We start from the raw sequence: 21,213 nt of genomic DNA, 5'->3' as shown, positions 1-21,213 counted from the left end.
CTCGCCCCCCCTCCCCTTTCTGTCAGCTGAACAGAGAAGAGAGAAGAAAGAGAGAGAGCGGCTCTAATTGATTTTGCCGTGCCGCCGCCCAGCTTCCTCCCTGCTGTTTCCCTCCCCATGATTGGCCACATCAGAGAGAGAGAATCACAGCTTTACAGGGGCGGCTTGACAGCTCCTGATTTAACTGCTTCCTGGCCCCATCTGCAGCCGCTGCACTCCCAAGCTGTACTCTCTTGATGTGCCCTGCTGTGCGGGAGGAGAGCGGGTGCCGTTTTGGGGGGGGGGGGGGGGGGGGGGGCGCCCCCCACAAAGTGCCGCCCTAGGTCTGGGCCTTGTTGGCCTAGGCCAAAACACAGCACTGCCTGCAACCACCAGTTTAGGCTTAAGCATGCCTGAGGAGATAAGCACATTGGATAATCCAGGGATTTACTTCCACTGTTCCAAGCCAACAAGATGTCTTGTTGTAACGGCCTGGAATGGAACTGGGCATTAACTTGGAGGATACCATCCTCCCTAGAAGACTCATTCAGAGCGGAATGTAGGGTTGTCTGGTGCCCCTTATCTGATGCACCTGATCCTTATGGGCAGCAAGAATACTCTTGCTTGGACCGTGTTTAGAATCAGACCTAAATATTTTAGGCTTTGAGCTGGTCTCAAGGCTGACTTTTCTGTATTTATGGTCCAACCTAAGCTTTTCAAATACTGCACTGTGTATATTATGCTCTGTTCTAGAGCCTGTACCGAGTGATCTCTGAGCAGGAGGTCGTCCAGATACCAGAGCACCAGGATCACTTGGGCCCTTGAAAGACCCAGTACTGGTGCTAGGACCTTTGTGAACACCGGGTGAGCTGTAGCAAGCTCGAAGGGTAGAGCCACAAACTGAAAAGGACGTTCCTCCACTGCAAAACGTAGGAACCTCCAGTGCGGCTGAAAGATAGGACACGTATTTACACGTACCTTTATATCGATGGAGGCTAGAAAGTCTGCCCTCTGGAGTGAGGTTACTACTGAGCAGACAGACTCCATCCAAAAGGATTGTATCAATAGATACTTGTTCAGGGACCTTAGGTCTAAAATTGGCCTTGTGTCCCAGTTTGGTTTCTGAACCGTAAACAGGTTTGACCCTGTGCCCCTTTCGGACACCGGAACTTCTACAATCACTCCTTGATTCACTAGATAATGTAGTGCCTGAAGCAAGAAGTTTCTTTTTGGGAGGATCTGAGCGATGCTGGATCTTAAAAACCTGAGAGGGCAACCCCCGTAACTCCAGCTTGTAACCGCGAGATATAATTGAGGTGACCCACTCATCCCGAATTGTTGTTTTCCAAATGTCCGCAAAGTGCAGCAGCCTTCTCCCCCACCCGATGGAGTCCCCTCAAAAGGAGGGCCTGGTGCTGGGTTTAGAAGAATTTCTGGCCCTGGCCTTGCGGCTTGCCCCTGGCCCAAGCGCCCTATTGGCGGTGGAACTGCCCTGACACAGACATTTGAGGAAGCATTCCCTGGGTTTTTAAACAAGGGACATTTAGTGCTTTTCTTCACAGGAAGAAGAGAACTCTTCCCTCTGGAAATCTTTTGGATATATTTGTCCAAGTGATCACCGAATAAACGTTCCCCATGAAGCAGGAAACCTGCCAATAACTTTTTACAAGGAAGCTTGGCTGACCAGTTCTTAAGCCATAAAAGTCTGCGCATATGTACAGACAAGAGAGCCAGATGAGCAACCTGCTGTACTGAATCCTTTAAAGCATCAACAGCAAGACACAGCGCTCAAGGAATATCTGTCTTACTTTCAGGCAGATCATCCTCCTGGTTAGGCCTATCAGGCCGTTTGACTTGGTCCTTTAAGGACTGGCAAATACCAATTGCTGCAACAGCTGGCTGAATAGCTGAACTGGCCAAAGAAAAGGAAGCCTTTAATAATAACTCCAATTTCTTGTCAACAGGGTCTTTCAAGCCCTGTGCGTTATCTATGGGACAAGTTAAGTTCTTGTTTAAAGGAAGAGACTGCTGCATCTACGGCTAGCATGCTCCATTTTTTAACAAACTTTTTCATCCATGGGATGTAAAAGGGAAAACCTTTTAGAAGGAACAAAAGTCTTGTCAGGATGTTCCCAATCAGCATACACCGCCTGTTTCAACATGGGGTGTAGCGGGAAAGTCTGTGCGACCTGAAAATGTCTCAGAGGTCCCAAAGAAGACCTGGGTAGCTCAGTCACCTTTGCAAGAGGCAACTTAAAGGCAGATCGAACCATTTCGGTCAGAGTCAGGCTCCAAAAACCTCTGCGACTGAGAGGCAAACATCGAGTGGATCTCTTCTTGTCCAGATTGCTCGGAAGCAGACTCATCTGCTGGGCACTCCACCGAATTTTTAGCTTTAAGCCAGGGGTCTCAAACTGGCGGCCCTCCAGCTGTTGTGGAACTACAAGTCCCATCATGCCTCTGCCTGTGGGAGTCATGCTTGTAACTGTCAGCCTTGCAATCCCTCATGGGAATTGTAGTTTGGCAACAGCTGGAGGGCCGCAGGTTTGAGACCCCTGCTTCAAGCTATTCCGTATCCTCAACCCATTCCTGCTCCAGACAAGGAGACTCCGGGGAGGGGGATCTGTCACGCTTCCTGCCACCCTACAGGATGGAGGCAATCATGCCGGCAATCCTGTGCTCTAACCCGGCTAGGGCTGAGGACAGTTCATTCTTAGTGATGAAGGGTGAAGCAGCAGCGTTGACTGTAGGCACAATACCAGATAGGCGCAACGGCTCAGATTGCCTGGGAGCCTCTGGTCTTTCAGGGGATACTACACCAGGATTACGACTAGGTTCATCAGGAACTACTGATGACATAGGTGTGCCCTTCCCTGTGGTGTTAGTCCCGCTCCTCTTTTTGGAAGACATTCAATGCCGTAAACAAAGAGTACTTGGGTGTAATTAAAAAACCTCAAAAGGGAGACCCTTTAATGGAGCTCACCAAGCCCCTATGCAACAATCCTGATAAGCACCTTTAGCCTGCCAAGCAACATCTGTTGACACACGTGACCCGGGTAAGGAGAAATGAACAACTGCATCTGTTCAGAGCAAGCTCTGTGTCCCACAGCTGCTTTCTGGAAGCACCACATGCTTGGCATACACAGCTTAAATAAGCTGGCTGTGCGCCAGAACGTTCTATGCGTGCGCACGCATGTGCGGTCCCTGCGAGTGGGCGTGACTGTATTCACGACGCAAATCTTCGTGCACCCAGATAAAGGCTACGGTGCATGTGTGGCAAATCCGCATGCGCCATGGCCGCCAAACAAACTGCTGAGCCCAGAAGCGCTCTTGCAAACACACGTGCGGCATGGTGAACCAAGGGGGTTTCACTTACCCGCCCAGGCGCAGGGCCACTTAAAAACTAAGGGACCAATCTTCACCCTTCACAGCGTGTTCCTGTCACTTGGACCTTTAAGGACTGGGTACCCTTTCATGTTTAGGGTCCACTCCCTCGGACCTGTACAGCACCTTGCAGTATAACATTTTTTTTTTTTTAAACAAACGAACCTTTACAATCACTTTAATGTAGAATTGTTGGGGAAAAAAAAAAACAAGGAAAAAAAAAACAAACACTCATTCTTTAACAAATAAAATTATTAAAAAATGTAATTACATTAAGAAATCATGTCAATTGTGTTACTCAATTCAACTGCAGATTTTGATATGATAACTACGTTTTCTAAACACCAATCATCGTCTCTCCATGCATAACTTAAATGGTTTTTCTGCTTTTATGGATTTCTGTGGGTTTTCTGAGGCCAGCGCTGTCGTATGTACAAGACATCCATTACCCAACATTGATTATCTCCTGTTGCTACTGTCACGCAAAGATGGCGATGAGCAGATAAGAGCATTGGAAGGTCCAGGAGCAGCAACTCTGGTATATAGATATAAATAATAAATACCTGCTAATAGATAGAGATAGAGATATAGAGATATATATATATATATATATATATATATATATATATATATATATATATATATATATATATATATATATATATATATATATCTATCTATCTCTCAATATATATATATCACACACACACACATACAAGCAAGCATGAATGACACTAAGGATGACATATTCAGTACAAAAACAATCTCAAGAAGACTCTCCTAAACGAATATCCTGGCACATGTTCTTATAGCAGAGCGTATATCAATATATACGATTTCTACCATCTGCTAACTCCAATATGCCAAGTCATTAGCATGAGACATAGTGCCATAAACTCCTATGAAGCACAAAATAAAAAAAGCCTTTTAACCAAGTCATTAACGATCTGCAACATGGGTGTGAAAAAAGAAGTCATTACCAGTAACATGGTCTTTCACTCCCCAATTACCAAGTCACAGTCTAATGACACTGCATGTTTAGTTCAATGCCAATTAAAAAGCTGGCTAACTTAATTTTGTCCATTACATAACTCAAAGATTAAATCCCACATGCACATATAAAACTATTCCAAGAGCTTATGGTATTAACCAAATCTGTGATTACACTCCAAATTCCAGAAGGAATGAAGAAACAGGACTGCAAGAAACAAAGGCCTATATTATTAATTACCCTGATGTGAACTGTTTATATTCAAAAACTGAGCTTTATGTGAGAGAACTGGAGTGTATTACAGTGTTTCTTTAGGTTTATCTGAGGTACCCCTTTATCAAAGCCAATGTATACCATCAAGTACTCCCTAAGTGTGCAAACATATTATTTCAAATACACCATTATGGCTTTAATCGACCTATTTTTTTTTATTTTATATGTGGTTTATCATTTACTAAAATGCTAAATAATTATGATTAAATCTCCTGTAAAAGCATAAGAACCCCTTTAAAAAAGTGGATCTTGCAGTAAAAAAAAAAAAAAAAGCAAGGTCTACCTAAAGTAAAACTATGGCCTGGTATAGCAGTATGGCCTGAAGCACGTAAAGTGGTTTTAAAGTCAAAACGTTCTTTACCTTAATGCATTCACTGCATTAAACCACTTGCCAACCGCCTTTCGTATATATATATATATATATATATATATATATATATATATATATATATATATATATATATATATATATATATATATATATATATATATATATACATACTGCAGCAAGGCAGCTCGGCTGCGCAAACCGACCTACCTGTATGTCGGTCTGTGCATGTGGCACTGCGGGCACGCGCCGCAGGAGCTCGCCCGCAGGGTCGGTGAACTTGTCTGTCGGCCACCTGTGATCGCGGTGAATGGAGGCAGAACGGAGATCTGCCAACGTAAACAAGGCGGTTCCCCGTTCTGACAGGGGAGGAGAGAGAGATCAGCTGTTCCTAGTGATCAGGAACAGCGATCTCTCTCTACTCCCAATCAGTCCGCCCCCCTGACAGTTAGAAATACCTCCCTAGGGAACATTTAACCCCTTGATCGCCCCCTAGTGTTAACCCCTTCCCTGCCAGTGCCATTTTTATAGCACTGATCACTGTATTGGTGTCACTGGTTACCAAAAAAAGTGTCACTTAGGGTCAGATTTGTCCACCGCAATGTCGCCTTCCGGCTTAAAAAAAAAAAAAAAAATATTATAAGTACATCTGCACTTATAGGTTTCTCCTAGTCCCCCTGCAGTCCACCCAATGCAGTTTCTTGTTATTGTGCGGCAATGATGCTGCACTGCTCCTGTGTTCCGAGCAGTTTTGCCATTCTCATGTAGGGTGTGTTTGCTTACACTACAGTGGGAAAAAAGAATAATGCCAAGGAGGTGGCATTTAGTATTAGAACTGCTGATTCACAATATCCTGAAAGGTAAAAACATTATTAAAATATTCTTGCCTTACCCCTGATGCCTTGGCAAGGGTGACATATCAGCATGATTCTGGAGAATGCAGAGTATCTCAAAACTTGTGCTGGAGAGTCTCCCTGCGAGATTTTGTATGCTCATCATTCTCCGGGATCTCATACGAAGCAGTGCATTGTCAGCCTCTGTAGTAAACTAGGAATAAGGTAAGCAGACCTTTCATTTTACTGCAAGAGGAAGCAGTAAGTCTCTAAACAGGTTGCCTTACTGTACTGCCCACAGGAATAAAGAAGCATAACTATGCAAACCCTGCAGGATAGCGCACTAATACATACAGGTACTGTAGTAATCAACATATGACACTGTTCAATTTATCGAACAATATGTTACCAGCACCAGTCCTTCTCAAGTGCTATTTTATTGCTTTACTGATCCATGGCAAAAGGTTCAATATTGAAAACCAAACCAGTTTTATTATCACTTCATAAGTGACAAAAATATTGCGTGAGCAGCACAGTCATAAGACATATGGAAAACAAGCTCAAAAGTTGCAAACTGTGCTCTTTCATGCCATATCTATGGATAGAACTTTAGAATTTAAAAGGTGTCAATTAAATCCATTTTGCTTGATACAGTTTACTATACGGAATGTAAAGCCAAAAACTATTTTTTCACATACATAAGAGTGGGGGAAAAAAAAAAAAAAACTAGAACTTTTGTGGGTTTTTACTAGTATCCAAGGCTCTGTAAAGAGATTTACCATCACTTCCTGTCCTGCTGACAACAGTTGCATCAGAGAGAAAGGGAGGAGAAAATCTGTCACGGAGACGCAGAAAAAATAAAATAAGAACCTGGCTGGCATTATAGCCCTTCCCCATTTTTCTAAAGAAACACATTTTATTTTTGTTTGTGTATTTGTTAGACTTACCCCTCAAATCCGGCCTGGTAAAATGTCAGCAGGACAGGAAGTGAGGGAAATTCTAACTAAGCCCCAAATGGCAGTAAAAACCTGGTAACCCTTTCCCACTCTTTCCAAAACTAAGAAGAAAAAAGTTTTGAATGGACATACACTCTGCTTTATCAATTTTTGGACTTGTGTAAACAAATACTTATTTGCAGTACATCTACTTATCATGCAATACAAGTCAATAGAAAAGTAGCTTAGAAAGTGGTCAGTAGCAAGTCAGAAGGAGATATAACATTTTTTTTTAAGGAGGAACTCACATGTATCTTAAAAGTGCAAACTGAGTTAAATTCACCAGCAATCATGATGTATTTACTCATTTACAAAAGACCCTAAAGGACACCACTATACGAACAGTAAACAGTTAGTAGTTCATCAAATCAAAGATCAAATGGCTGCCATGGTCTTGAAGAACAGTTCTCTCATACAAGTTAAATGAAAAAAAGAGCAGCCACAGCCAAAATAATATTTTCAGACAGTAACGGTTTAGTTGTTGAAAAACAAAATTTGGGGAACAAAAACACACCACAACTAAAACTAAAATCAGATCTGGGAGTGAATTGTTACACGGGGTTAAGGTAAAAAAAAAAAAAAAAAAAAAAAAAAATCTGAAATTAAAAGTGGTTACTATTAAAATGAGGAGGGAAGGTTATTATCCTCATGCAAGGTGGGTGTTAATAGTACATACCCAGAAAGCATCTCTTGGGATGAGTTTTGAATTCTTCATCCTTACTATCTGAGGCTATAAAAATTAAACAATAGAAGGAAAGAAAGAAGAAAACAGAGCATTGATACAGAGTTTAAAAATCGCTTTTTTATGACTTCAAACTGTTCCAGTTTCATCTAACGCCAAGTCACGAGCTAAGAGTTACGCACCTGCAGCCTAACGACTCTGATCCATTATACAGCACCCCACCCAGAAATGCATTTATTACAGCAATTATCACAGTCTGAAGGTGACCTTCGGGGCTCGCTGGGTTAATGTAATCATATTACTGTATTTCATTACACTTGTTCATCATCAGTTTAACAGTGAAATGCTTGTTTGTACATCACTGAATAAAAACACAAATCATTTTTCTTAATTTAAAGTGAGAATGTATTTAACAGCAGCAACATTTGCCAAAAAAAAAAAAAAAATAATATGATATAGGTGGTAGTCGTATAAACAGTGAAATATCAACGTTTAAACAAATACATTTTAAATACGTTGAGCAAACTAACTTTACGGTCATTGATGGTACAATGGTTTCCATAGGTTTACACATTTTCCAAAGACAATGTTAAATATATCATAATGGCTTAAGTTTGATGAAATTTATGAAAGAAAATAAAAGGGGCCACTATTTAACAGAAAAAAAAATAAAATAAATACAGTTGGCAACCCAAAAACTTTGAAGAGTTCATTTTCTCACTGAAGCAATATGCGGTATTGAAAGGCTTGGAGCGCCACTCTAAGCGCCAAGATCCCCGCTCTGGTGATCCACAATTAGTGCAGGTGATGGCACCCGTAATACTCATCTAAAAGTCACATGTGTAGGTAATATGAATATGAAAATGCCACACTCCGAGTAGCTCGATCGATGGCAAGAGTGAAGAGCGGCCTCAATCTTGGCTCCTCCCAGGTCACTGACGCATTTCGTCCTTTCCTTAGGGATTAGTCTGTCTTAGTATGACTAAGACCCGAAGGCAGGCTGAAATGTGTCAGGGGCGTGGCCAGGGGGGGGATCTGAGGCCGTTCTTCACCCTTAACATAGTCCTCTCCATATTACCTACACAAAAGAAGCATTTTACCTCACATTACCACAACACGTTAACACTTGAACTGTTGTACCATTCAGTTTGAACGGCATCCCAATGTACCATTACAGAAGCAAGAACACTCCCACATCACAGCATACCACAATGCATACCCATGCTTGTGGTGTGCTGAATTTAAATAAAAGAGGGTCGTGTATACTTTTTTTTTTTTTTAAAGCTCTGCTGCCAACCCATTTAAAATGAATAGGCTGAATTAATACAGCACCTTAAAAAAACAAAAACAAAAAGGTCCACTTCCTTAGTTACATTTTTTTAAGAGTGACAATCAAAAGGCAAAGGAGTGACTGAGAATAAAAACAAATAAACTCATAGGAACCCCCCCCCCCCCCCCCAACAGGCGCAGAGTAAATGAATGGAACCATAGTAATAACAGAGTAAAAGGACCTAGCTAAGCTTCTGGAATATGAGGTACAGGTAAAAACAGTTAGGCAAAACCACAGATAACATATTAAATGTGCATGTTACCCTTAATATTTTTTCTTCTACGTGTGTGTTCACATACTGTATGTATTTTATAAATAATAGTCTCCATCATTTTCATGTATTTCTTACATTTGAATTACCTAGTTGATCCTGCCAGTCACCTTTCTTCCTTTATCTAAACTGACCACACAAAGCAAAGAAGCTAATCTGAGTTAGCGTGGTCAGTTTTCACCCTTTGGCTGGTCATTCAGAGGTGCAGAAACACAGCTTGCCTGTATTTGGTAGTTTGTTCAGCCACTATACCCCCTGGCCAATCACAGCCAGCCTTTGGCACACACCTCCTCCCAATAATAGCCAAGCTCTTGGCCATGCACCTGCTCAAGCACAGGTAGGCTGTGTGTCTGCATTGTATCCAGTAAACCCAACCCCCCCCCCCCCCCACCACCACCACCACCACCATCAGGAAGAAGGAATGCATGGTCACATGACAGAACTTCGTAACCTTTTAAAAAAAAAGGCAAGAACGATCATTTCTGAAAATGTAAAAATGCAGTTATGATGCCTACACAGTTGTACAGTGGATAAAAAAAAAGTCCACACTCTCCTGTTAAAATGTCAGGCTTCTGTGATGTAAAAAAAAAAAAGTATCATTTCAGAACTTTTTCTACCTTTAATGTGACCTATAAACTATACAACTCAGTTGAGCAACAAACCTTTTGATTTTATTACAGCACTCTTGGGTATGAGTCTATCAGCATGGCACATTTTGACTTGGCAATATTTGCCTACTCTTCTTTGCAAAACACTCCAAATCTGTCAGATTGTGAGGGCATCTCCTGTGCACAGCCCTCTTCAGATCACCCCACAGATTTTCAATAGGATTCAGTTCTGGGCTCTGGCTGGGTCATTCCAAAACTTTAATCTTCTGGTGAAGACATTCCTTTGTTGATTTGGATGTATGCTTTGGGTCGTTGTCATGCTGAAAGATGAAATTTCTCTGTTCAGCTTTCTAGCAGAAGCCTGAAGGTTTTGTGCCAATATTGACTGGTATTTGGAACTGTTCATAATTCCCTCTACCTTGACAAAGGCCCCTGTTCCAGCTGAAGAAAAACAGCCCCAAAGAATGATGCTGCCACCACCATGCTTCACTGTAGGTATGGTGTTCTTTTGGTGATGTGCAGTGTTGTTTTTGCGCCAAACATATCTTTTGGAATCAGGGCCAAAAAGTTCAACCTTGGTTTCATCAGGCCATAAGACATTTTCCCACATGCTTTTGTGAGACTTCAGATGTGTTTTTTGCAACATTTAGCAGGGCTTGGATGTTTTTCTACGAAAGAAAAAGCTTCCGTGTTGCCTCTCTATCCCATAGCCAAGATATATGAAGAATACGGGAGATTGTTGTCACATGTACCACACCGCCAGTACTTGCCAGATATTCCTGCAGCTCCTAAGAAAATGTCAGGAAAGACCTACTAAAAAAACAGCTGAACTTTATTTGGGGTTAATCAGAGGCAGGTGTGTGCTGACTGCTATTAAACATGAGTTTGAATGTGAACACAGCTACAGCCCCAGTTATAAGAGGGTGTGCACACTTCTGCAACCACATTTATTTTAGTTTTATCTTCCCCCCTAAAAGATATCAGTTAGTTTTTTAATTGAGTTGCATAGTTTATAGGTCACATTAATTCATCTTGATTTAAATACACTAAAAAATTGAAGCCAAACGTCAGTGCACACTTTTATGATTAGTTACAGCAATCAATCTTTTTTCCTTTTAGGATAAAGGTTTCACATGAATATATAAATCACCCCTGCCAGTATCAAGTGTTTTTTCTCATACATGGAAACAGACAGACAGACATTCTGCTGAAGAGCTTGTGCTTTTGAAAAACAACAGACTTACTGGCTGGATCACCAAATGAAATAGAAGAAAGAAAGCCTAAAAAAGGAAACGAATACAGCCATCACATCTAAGAAATGGTAAGCTGCAACATATAAAAGATTTGCTTTTGCGGTTAATACCGCTTTAATGCTTATGGCCAACTTTACATTTCATAGAACAGTAACATGCAAAGCCGAATAGAATAACACATAGCAAACAATCAATGATTTTTTTTGTTTGTTCTAATTGATATGCACTGGTAAAAGGCTGATACGGTATAGCTGTGCACAGGAGAAAGGAGCTGGACACAGGGGGGGGGGGGGGGGGGGGGGGATGGGATACCTGTTCCCATCTATGAGACTGAAAATCAGCGACTTTGAAAAGGGTACCTGCAATGCTTTTTGTTTTGTACCTGCAATGCTTTGATGTGACTTTGATCCAGAGAGCGTAAAGTTGAATCAAAGCTGCACTCAAAATTGCACTCTAAATAGTGCAACTTTGTGGTTGCAATACTGGAAACGTAGACTAAGGCTCCACTAGTATAAATTCTCATGCGACTTTGGACACATGACAAGTCACAGCCCATTAATTTCAATGGCACCCGTTCCCATCTATGCAACTTTAAAAATCAGCGACTTTGAAAAGGTAATTTGAGCCAGAGAGTGTAAAGTTGGATCAAAGTCACACTCCGAACTCACACTGTAGCCTTAGGCTATGTTTCCACTAGTGCAACTCCAAAACTGTGTGATTTAAAGTGCAGCTTTGATCCAACTTTACACTCTGGAACAAAGTTGCAACAAAGTAGTGCAGGCACCTTTTCAAAGTCGCATAGATGAGAACGTTTGCCATTGAAATCAACGGGCTGTGACTTGTCATGCGACTTTAAACTCATATGTAGCCAACTTACTCACACGTAGCTCCCTCGGCTGGGTGTGTGCCACACCATGCCATCACAGTGCCATGCAGAAACAACCACATGGTTGCACACGGTTGAAAATCTGCAGCATGTTGCATTGTAATTTATATTACAGTTTCTAACAAACAGAACATACTTCCAAATTACATAATCCATAATTATATAATCTAATTTAAAATGAATGGGGCCCAGCAAGCCTCCAAAAAGCCATACTGTACATAATAGTTGAGCAAATTACAGACAACTAAACAGCCCCCAGAAAAGCACCCCCCCCCCCCCATTTTGTTCATAAATGTATTTAATTCAGATACTGTACAGGAACACCATCAAATTGCAACGTCTTTTTCAAAGCTTTTCTGGGGGGCTGTCAAGTTGTCTGTGGTTTGCCCAACCATTCTGTGTGGCTTTTTAGGGGCTTGATACCCCAATTCATTTTAAATTATGTACGTGCGGTTTTTATAAACATACATCTCACAAAAGTGAGTACACCCCTCACATTTTTGTAAATAAATTATATATTTTCATGTGACAACACTGAAGAAATGACACTTTGCTACAATGTAAAGTAGTGAGTGTACAGCTTGTATAACAGTGTAAATTTGCTGTCCCCTCAAAATAACTCAACACACAGCCATTAATCTCTAAACCGCTGGCAACAAAAGTGAGTACACCACTAAGTGAAAATGTCCAAATTGAGCCCAAAGTGTCAATATTTTGTGTGGCCACCATTATTTTCCAGCACTGCCTTAACCCTCTTGGGCATGGAGTTCACCAGAGCTTCACAGGTTGCCACTGGAGTCCTCTTCCACTCCTCCATGATGACATCACGGAGCTGGTGGATGTTAGAGACCTTGCGCTCCTTCACCTTCCGTTTGAGGATGCCCCAGAGCTGCTCAAAGGGGTTTAGGTCTGGAGACATGCTTGGCCAGTCCATCACCTTTACCCTCAGCTTCTTTAGCAAGGCAGAGGTCGTCTTGGAGGTGTGTTTGGGGTCGTTATGTTGGAATACTGCCCTGTGGCCAAGCGTCCAAAGGGATGGGATCATGCTCTGCTTCAGTATGCCACAGTACATGTTGGTATCCATGGTTCCCTCAATTAACTGTAGTTCCCAAGTGCCAGCAGCACTCATGTAGCCCCAGACCATGACACTCCCACCACCATGCTTGACTGTAGGCAAGACACACTTGTCTCTGTACTACTCACCTGGTTGCTGCCACACACGCTTGACATCAGACCACAGACCACAGGACATGGACATGGTAATCCAGGTCCTTGGTCTGCTTGCCTTCAGCAAACTGTTTGCGGGCTTTCTTCTGCAACAAAGAAGCTTCCTTCTGGGACGACAGCCATGCAGACCAATTTGATGCAGTGTGCGGCGTATGGCCTGAGCACTGACAGGCTGAGCCCCCACTTCAACCTCTGCAGCAATGCTGGCAGCACTCATATGTCTATTTTCCAAAGACAACCTCTGGATAGGACACTGAGCACGTGCACTCCACTTCCTTGGTCGACCATGGCAAGGCCTGTTCTGAGTGGAGCCTGTCCTGTTAAACTGCAGTATGGTCTTGGCCAACATGCTGCGGCTCCATTTCAGGGTCTTGCCAATCTTCTTATAGCCTAGGCCATCTTTATGTAGAGCAACAATTCTTTTTTTCAGATTCTCAGAGTCTTTGCCATGAGGTGCCATGTTACACTTCCAGTGACCAGTATGAGAGACAGCGATGACACCAAATTTAACACACTTGCTCTCCATTCACACCCGAGACCTTGTAACACTAATGAGTCACATGACACCAGGGAGGGAAAATGGCCAATTGGGCCCAATTTGGACATATTCACTTAGGGGTGTACTCACTTTTATGGCTAGTGATTTAGACATTAATGGCTGTGTGTTGAGTTATTTTGAGGGGACAGCAAATTTACACTGTTATACAAGCTGTATCATCACTATTTTACATTGTAGCAAAGTGTCATTTCTTCAGTGCTTTAAAGATAATAAAGTATTTACAAAAATGTGAGGGGTGTACTCACTTTGGTGAGATACTGTATGTGTTTGCAAGTATATTCTGATAGAAGAATTCAGCACCTTAAAAAATCCCATTTTGGAATGTGGTGTTGAGCAAATCAACTGAACCCATTAGTGGTTTTGGTCATCGTTTTTTTTACCTTTAAAAAGGCTGTCATTTTGCCTTGAGAGAAGAACCCCCAATCTGATACTCGCATCTGCTGCACTCCCCCTCCGATCTAATTGCTCTTAAACCTTGAGCTTTAACTGTATGTAAGCTATGTGAAGGACAATATCTGAGATTAACCCCTTAGAGCCAGTGCCTGCTGGCTCTTTAAGGGCTTTAGAATGTCGGGAGGCAGGGCTTATTGTCAAATAACCACCGTGATTAGCTGTTACGGCGGTCACATGATCAGAAAGCTCCCGATTGCAAGCAGCGAACGGGAGTAATCAGTTAGCCGCCAGTAACTGTGCCAGGAGTACACAAGGTGCGCACTCTCGCACAGCTCTATTGCAAGCAAATATGCAGCCGCTCTGTGCCAAGGCCCGGCCACTGAGAGGACACACACACACACACACACACACACACATTTGTGTGCGCTAGCTGCGAAGAGGTTAAATAAGACTAAACATTCCCCCCCCACTTCATTTGAACATATTAAAGCCTGACAACTGCTTGCTAGGATGGGTAACATGCTCCCCCATACTCCGGTATACCAGGTGCTTCCTGACAGCTCCAGCAGAGGAATAGAGCTGCATGGATAACCTGTCACTTTGCCTGGTAAATGAGTTTTAAAATCAAAGCAAACACTTTCATTTTAGAACATTAGCATTGTAAAAGCAAAACTTTTTTAGTAAGCTCATAGTGTTGGCAATATGAGCTTACTAGAAAAATCTCCTTTCGTGTTGTGAGTGCTGCCTGTCTCCTGGTCAGGTCTTTCCACAACTTCTTGCATTCCCAGCATGCTTTGAAGCTTCTCCTCTGCTGATTACACTTTCTAAGGACTACATACCCCATGGTACTTTGCTGCGATTCATGTACTGTCCATCCCTCCTGAAACGCCTATCAGTACATCTATAGTTCAGAAGGCAGGCTCTATGACGTCTGTCTATATTCTGTGATACACCTTCAGCCGAAAAGTAACAGTCACTTTAATATCAGCTCCAGGTTGGTCGATACCGCTCATGCCCCAATAAAGAACAGGTGTTGACCCAGCTTGTGACTGCCCAGATAGAAGGTGACGTGAAATGGGTTGATTGCACACTGAAGTAAGACAACTTTTTATGAGAATTCTAAAAAATGAAGCCATCACACCAACCAACAAAGAGACAGGACCCGTTCATGGGTTTTTACTAGGGTTGCGCCAGTATCAGTGCTGATCCTAAGCATTTGCAAGAATATCGGTACCCATGCAAATGCTCCTATACCTGAAACAGATACTTTCAGACTCGGTTATTTCAGCTGTCTGTGGTATTCCCCGACAGCTGAAATGTAAAAAAAAAAAAATAAATAAATAATAATGGTCCTCCGTTTAACCACTTATTAACCCTTAATTCACTCTAATCAGCCCTAATTAACTCCCTATTCTCCTTCTCCATTTAATTATTTCCTGATTTTTTTTTTTTTATACTTCTATTTTATAAACCTTTATTAAAGGGGTTGTAAAGATAAAAATTTTTTCACCTTAATGCATTCTATGCATTAAGGTGAAAAAACTTTTGACAGTACCGCCGCCCCCAGGCCCCCCGTTTTACTTACCTGACGCCTCGAATCTTCGCTGCTCGTCCTCATTGCAGCTCAGCCTGGTCGCTGATTGGCTGCAGTGGATGGATTGAAAGCAGCGCAGCCATTGGCTCGCGCTGCTGTCAATCATATCCGATGACGCGGCGCGCCGGGGGGCGGGGCCGAGTGATACAGCGAGCGGCTATAGCCGCCCGCTGTATCACGGGAGCGCGCCCGCAAGCACTCACCACCATGCGAGGGAGCTCGCATTAAGGTGGTAAATGCTTGCGGGGAGGAGCTGAAACAGCCGCCGAGGGACCCCAGAAGACCAGGTTCAGGGCCACTCTGTGCAGAACGAGCTGCACAGTGAAGGTAAGTATGATATGTTTGTTATTTAAAAAAAAAAAAAAAAAAAAAAAAATTACCTTTACAACCCCTTTAATTTAAAAAACAGTTGTTTGCTAATATTTTTACACCTGTAACATACACTCCCCGTCCACTTTATTAAGTACACCTTGCTAGTATCGGGTTGCACCCCCTTTTGCCTTCAGAACTGCCTTAATTCTTCGTGGCATAGATTCAACAAGGTGTTGGAAACATTCTTCAGAGATTTTGGTCTATAATAACAGGCTAGCATCATGCAGTTGCTGCAGATTTGTCGGCTGCACATACATGAAGCAAATCTCCCGTTCCATCACATTCCAAAGGTGCTCTATTGTTTTGAGATCTTATGACTGTGGAGGCCATTGGAGTACAGCGACCTCATTGTCATGATTAAGAAACCAGTTTGAGATAATTTTTAGTTTTGTGATATGGTGCATTATCCTGCTGGAAGTAGCCATCAGAAGATGTGTACACTGTAGTCATAAAGGGATGGACATGGTCAGTAACAATACTAGGTAGGTGTGGCAATTAAACAATGCTCAACTGGTACCAAGGGGCCCAAAGCATGCCAAGAAAATATCCAAACATGAAAAGTTGACCGCACTCCAAGGTGTAGAGGAATAAATGGCAACTTTGTAAATTCAAATCCATATGGATAACATCAATACAAACACAGCAGAGATTGACACCTTTCACAAATCAAATTTGCTTAATCATAATCTGAAAACATCCCCCACACCATTACACCGACAGCCTGAACCGTTGATACAAGGCAGGATGGATTCATGCTTTCATGTTTACGCCAAAATTCTGATCCTACCATCTGAATGTCACAGCTAAAAGCGAGACTCAGAGCAGGAAAGGTTTTTTCAATCTTCTGTTGCGCATTTTGGTGAGCCTGTGCGAATTCCAGCCTCAGTTTCCTGTTCTTAGCTGACAGGAGTGGGACTCGGGGTGGTCTTCTGCTGCTGTAGCCTATGCCCTTCAAAATTCGATGCGTTGTGTGTTCAGAGATGGTATTCTGCATACCTGGTTGCAAAGAGTGATTATTTTAGTTACTGTTGCCTTTCTATTATCCCGAACCAGTCCGCCCATTCTCCTTCGACCTGTGACATCAACAAGGCATTTTTGTTTACACAACTTCCACTCACTGGTATTTTCTCCTTTTTGGACCATTTTCTGTAAATCCTAGAGATGGTTCGACTTGAAAATCCCAGTAGATCCGCAGTTTTTGAAATACTCAGACCAGCCTGTCTGGCACCAACCACAATGCCACGTTTAATCACCTTTCTTCCTCATTCTGATGCTCTGTTTGAGTCATCTTCACCACGTCTAGATGCCTAAATGCATTGAGTTGCTGCCATGTGATTGGCTAATTAGCAATTTGTGTTACCATGCAATTGAACAGGTGTACCTAATAAAGTGGCCAGTGAGTGTAGATTTACACGTTTCACATTGAAAAAAAAAAAAAAAAAAAAAAAGGGGGCAAAAATTTGTTTGTACACCTAATTGTGCTTAGTCAACATATCTAGAACTCATTCAGAACATTGAAATACTTTCAACATGTATCATTAACAGCTGAGCATGATGGGCGTTGGGCATGAAACTCATCAACAGGTCCGGTCTCTCTTGGTTGCTGTGATGAGGTCTTGATTTTTTTTTTCCCTCAAAAAAAGGATTTTATTGGCATAAAAGGTAACATACACTGTTCAAGAGGTCTTGATTTTTTCAATTCACAATTAACCACTTCCGGACCGGCTCATGCCTATAAACGTTGGCACTTTGAAGAGGTATATCGTTGTTATGGCAGCAGTTAGCTACCATAACCTCAGTGTCCTCTTCTTCAGCGAGCGGTCTGGTTTCAGATAAAAGTGGACTCGACCCCGTGGCGGATTCGCCCCAAGATCACTTTCATCTGCAGCAGGAGAGGAGCCGCCCCCCCCCCACCACCACCACCACCACTCTCCGGTGCCCTCCGCCGCTTACCAGAGCAGTCGGTAGTGGCGGAGGCAATCAGGTCCTCACCCTGGCTTGGTATGAAGACGAGTGAGGGGGAAGATGGCCCCCACCCGTCTCCATACCATTGCAGGGCGGAAGCAATGTCAAAACGTCACTTCTGCCCATAGCCCTTAAAGCAACATTTTTTTTTATTGCATTTTGGTGTAAATATGAGATCTGAGGTCTTTTCGACCCCAGATCTCATATTTAATTGGTCCTGTCATGATTTTTTTCTATTACAAGGAATGTTTACATTCCTTTTATTCCTATTACAAGTGACACTTTTTTTTTTTTTTTTTTTTTTTAAAGAACAGTGTAAAAATAAAAAATAATAAAAATAAAAAGGTAAATTAAATAAGAAAAAAAACATTTTTCTTTAATCGTACATCATGGGACACAGAGCCTTAAGTAATTACTTAATGGGTTATAGGCCACCTTCAGCTGATGGATACTGGTATACCCAATCCAGGAAGTTCACTCCCTATATAACCCCTCCTCCTTCCAGGAGCACATCAGTTTTTACGTCTAAGGTGTTGGTCACGGGTGAAGATGTGCTCTGAGGAGCTCCAGGAGGAATCCATGCTGGATTTAAATAGCCTCCATAGACCAGATCCATCCAAAGTGCCACTGAGGCCTAAGTGGATGGTACCTGGGGCCTCATATCCGAAGCACAAGGTTTTTGCCTGTAACGCCTCTTTGTAGGGCTGGACCCAGGGCTTAGGTCTTGCTACATTATCTAAAGCTTTCCTGGTGGGGTGCTTTTACAGGTCCAAGGGAGTGGAACCCCGATATCAAGGGACCCGGTCCTTGAAGGTTTGCTAAACGCAGCCCGCCGTGATGGGTGAAGGTTGGATTGTCTGTTAATTCAGCAAATCCTGCGATGGGGATAAGGTAAGGGAAGAAACTTAGGAACTGAAAAGTCCACATATGTATTCTTCTATTAGGGAAAAAATGTTGTCATGCCTTAATTCTCCACTAGAGGGACTTTTCTCAGGTAAGGAAATCTGCCAAATGCTTTCTTTCTCCCCCCTGAAGGGACCGGAGGGTTAGGGGAACATCAGCGGTGTACCCCCCTTACATTACCCCACCCCTGCCCGCCGCGGGGGGGGGGGGGGGGTGCAAAGGTCCCGCGATTACGGTTTTCTGTTACTACTATTACTGTTATTGCTTTTTATATGTCTGCTGCTGACAGGGCTCTGCATCCCCTCCCCCCTCATGTTGGGTCTGTAAACCTGAAAGCTGCCACGCAAGAGCGCAGGAACATTTTAAAAATGAAACAGGGGGGCGAATTTTTTCAGGGGGGGTAGGGCCTAAGCGCAGCGCCGTAAACGTCCACGAGCATGCACTGTAGGCAAAGACGATAAAACCACAGCTGGGACAGTCTCTCCTTGACTGACAAGGAGGAAACAAACAGTCTGCACACAGGGACACAGGAGCTGTGGGACATGTGAGGGTTGCAAACTGGCATTCCTGATACAGGAAGGACACTTTTTCCCAGCACTAGGCTGAACTTTATAGCAGCTTTTAATGTCATGACTATATTCAGCGATTAAGTGCAATTGTATAGTGCCTCTGTTTTGTGCTTAGGACTATGCCTAAAAAAAAAAAAAAAAAACCCACCACAAAGACTAAAAAAGGTACTAAATGTTTCACCCCCAGGTGCTAGGATCTCGAGTTGCATTTCCACGCTGTCATCCTCGCTTGAATTACCAATTATGGCAAGCCAGGGTGAGCCATTGTAACAAATTGATGGTGCAACCGTTTCTCGCATCTCAGCCCCTGTATACGTGACTGAAGATGTCCTTTCCTCCACCCTTCAGGGTCTGGAAGAAAGATTAGCGGCTTTAATCGCATCCTCCATTCAAATGGATAGGAAGCGTGCTAGATCCCCTTCCCCCACTTCAGACCCCTTGCAAGGGGAACAGTGGGCACAGGATGAGGTGTTACCCTCAGTCGATCAGGAGGAAAAATAAAACGATGATTCCTCTGCAGGAAACAACGGTAGATGAACCTTTTTCAGCCTCACAATCTGAGAAATTGCTGATACAATCTCTTACAGAGATGGTTCGTTCTACTTTCATGCTACCCCTTACGGAGTCTCCTGAAAGCTCAGTTTCTTCCTTGGGTTCCTTAAAACCTTCTCAGCCTCTGCATGCATTATTAGAACAGCTTATCTTTGCTGAATGGGATCACCCGGATAAGCATTTTCTCCCTCCTAAGAAATTTTCAATTCTCTATCCCCTGGAGGAGAAATTCTCCAAAAAATGGAAAGTACCAGCAGTTGACGCTGCAATTTTCAGTGTAAATAAAAGCCTAACTTGCCCTGTAGACAATGCACAAATGCTTAAGGATTCAACAGATAAAAAGTTGGAATCCCTGTTAAAATCTACTTTTTCCATGGCAGGTGCCGTTACTCAGTCTGCAGTCGCTGCAATAGGAGTCTGTCAATCCCTAAAGGACCAATTTAGACAGGCCCTTAAAGAGGTTCCTGCATAACAAGCCCGGGAATTGGCTGAACTACCAAAGGCATTATGCTTTGCCATAGGTGCCATTAAAGATTTTATTCACCAGGCGTCCCGCCTTAAACATATGTTTGTACATATGCGTAGAATCCGGTGGTTAAAAAATTGGTCAGCCTCAGTTGGTGGTTACTAACTCAGAAACTGCTGAAAGGAAAATCCTTCAGACCAGTTATCTGGAAAGCGGAAACGACAGATGCCAGCGTTCCAGGCTGGGAAGCAGTACTAGAAAAGTGTTCAGGGACAGTGGTCAAGAGCCGAAAGAACCTTGCCCATCAATATCCTAGAGATTCGGGCCGTGCGTCTGGCTCTAAAGGCCTGGACTTTCAGGTTGCAGAATTGTCCTGTCAGGATCCAATCTGACAATGCCACAGATGTGGCCTATATCAATCACCAAGGGGGCACCAAGAGTCTCTCAGCGCAGAGAGAGGTGAACCATATTCTAACTTGGGCAGAAAGGAATGTTCCATGCCCATCGTCAGTCTTCATTCTGAGAGTAGAGAATTGGCAGGCAGACTACTTGAGTCACCAGCAGTTATTTCCAGGGGAATGGTCTCTTCACCACAACATTTTTCGGGCTGTTTGCCAAAGATGGGGGACTCCGGACGTTGATCTTCTAGCATCCAGATTCAACATGAAGTTAGTCAACTTTGTGGCCAGAACAATGGATCCACTCGCATGTGGAATGGATGCGTTGGTGACCCCGTGGGATCAGTTCTCACTGATCTATGCATTCCCCCTATTCAGTTGCTGCCTCGACTTCTTTGCAGA

At 43.0% G+C, this 21,213-nt stretch overlaps 1 protein-coding gene across 2 annotated transcripts in view; it reads right to left on the bottom strand.

Annotated features, from left to right (window-relative positions):
* The window catches only part of SLC66A2 (solute carrier family 66 member 2), a 201,365-nt gene that overhangs the window by 133,782 nt on the left and 46,370 nt on the right, over window positions 1-21,213 (bottom strand). The window contains exon 4 of one of the 2 annotated variants that reach the window (XM_073631201.1): window positions 7,460-7,513. The exons of the other annotated variant lie outside the window; for it this stretch is intronic. Within the exon in view, the coding sequence (XP_073487302.1) occupies window positions 7,460-7,513 (54 nt within the window). The remainder of the gene's footprint in view (window positions 1-7,459; window positions 7,514-21,213) is intronic. 2 annotated transcript variants of the gene reach the window in all.

The sequence above is a fragment of the Aquarana catesbeiana genome, linkage group LG05 (assembly GCF_042186555.1).
Source record: "Aquarana catesbeiana isolate 2022-GZ linkage group LG05, ASM4218655v1, whole genome shotgun sequence".
Lineage (NCBI taxonomy): Eukaryota > Metazoa > Chordata > Amphibia > Anura > Ranidae > Aquarana > Aquarana catesbeiana.
The sequence above is the reverse complement of the archived record's forward strand: the minus strand, read 5'-3'. Positions and strand labels throughout refer to the sequence as shown.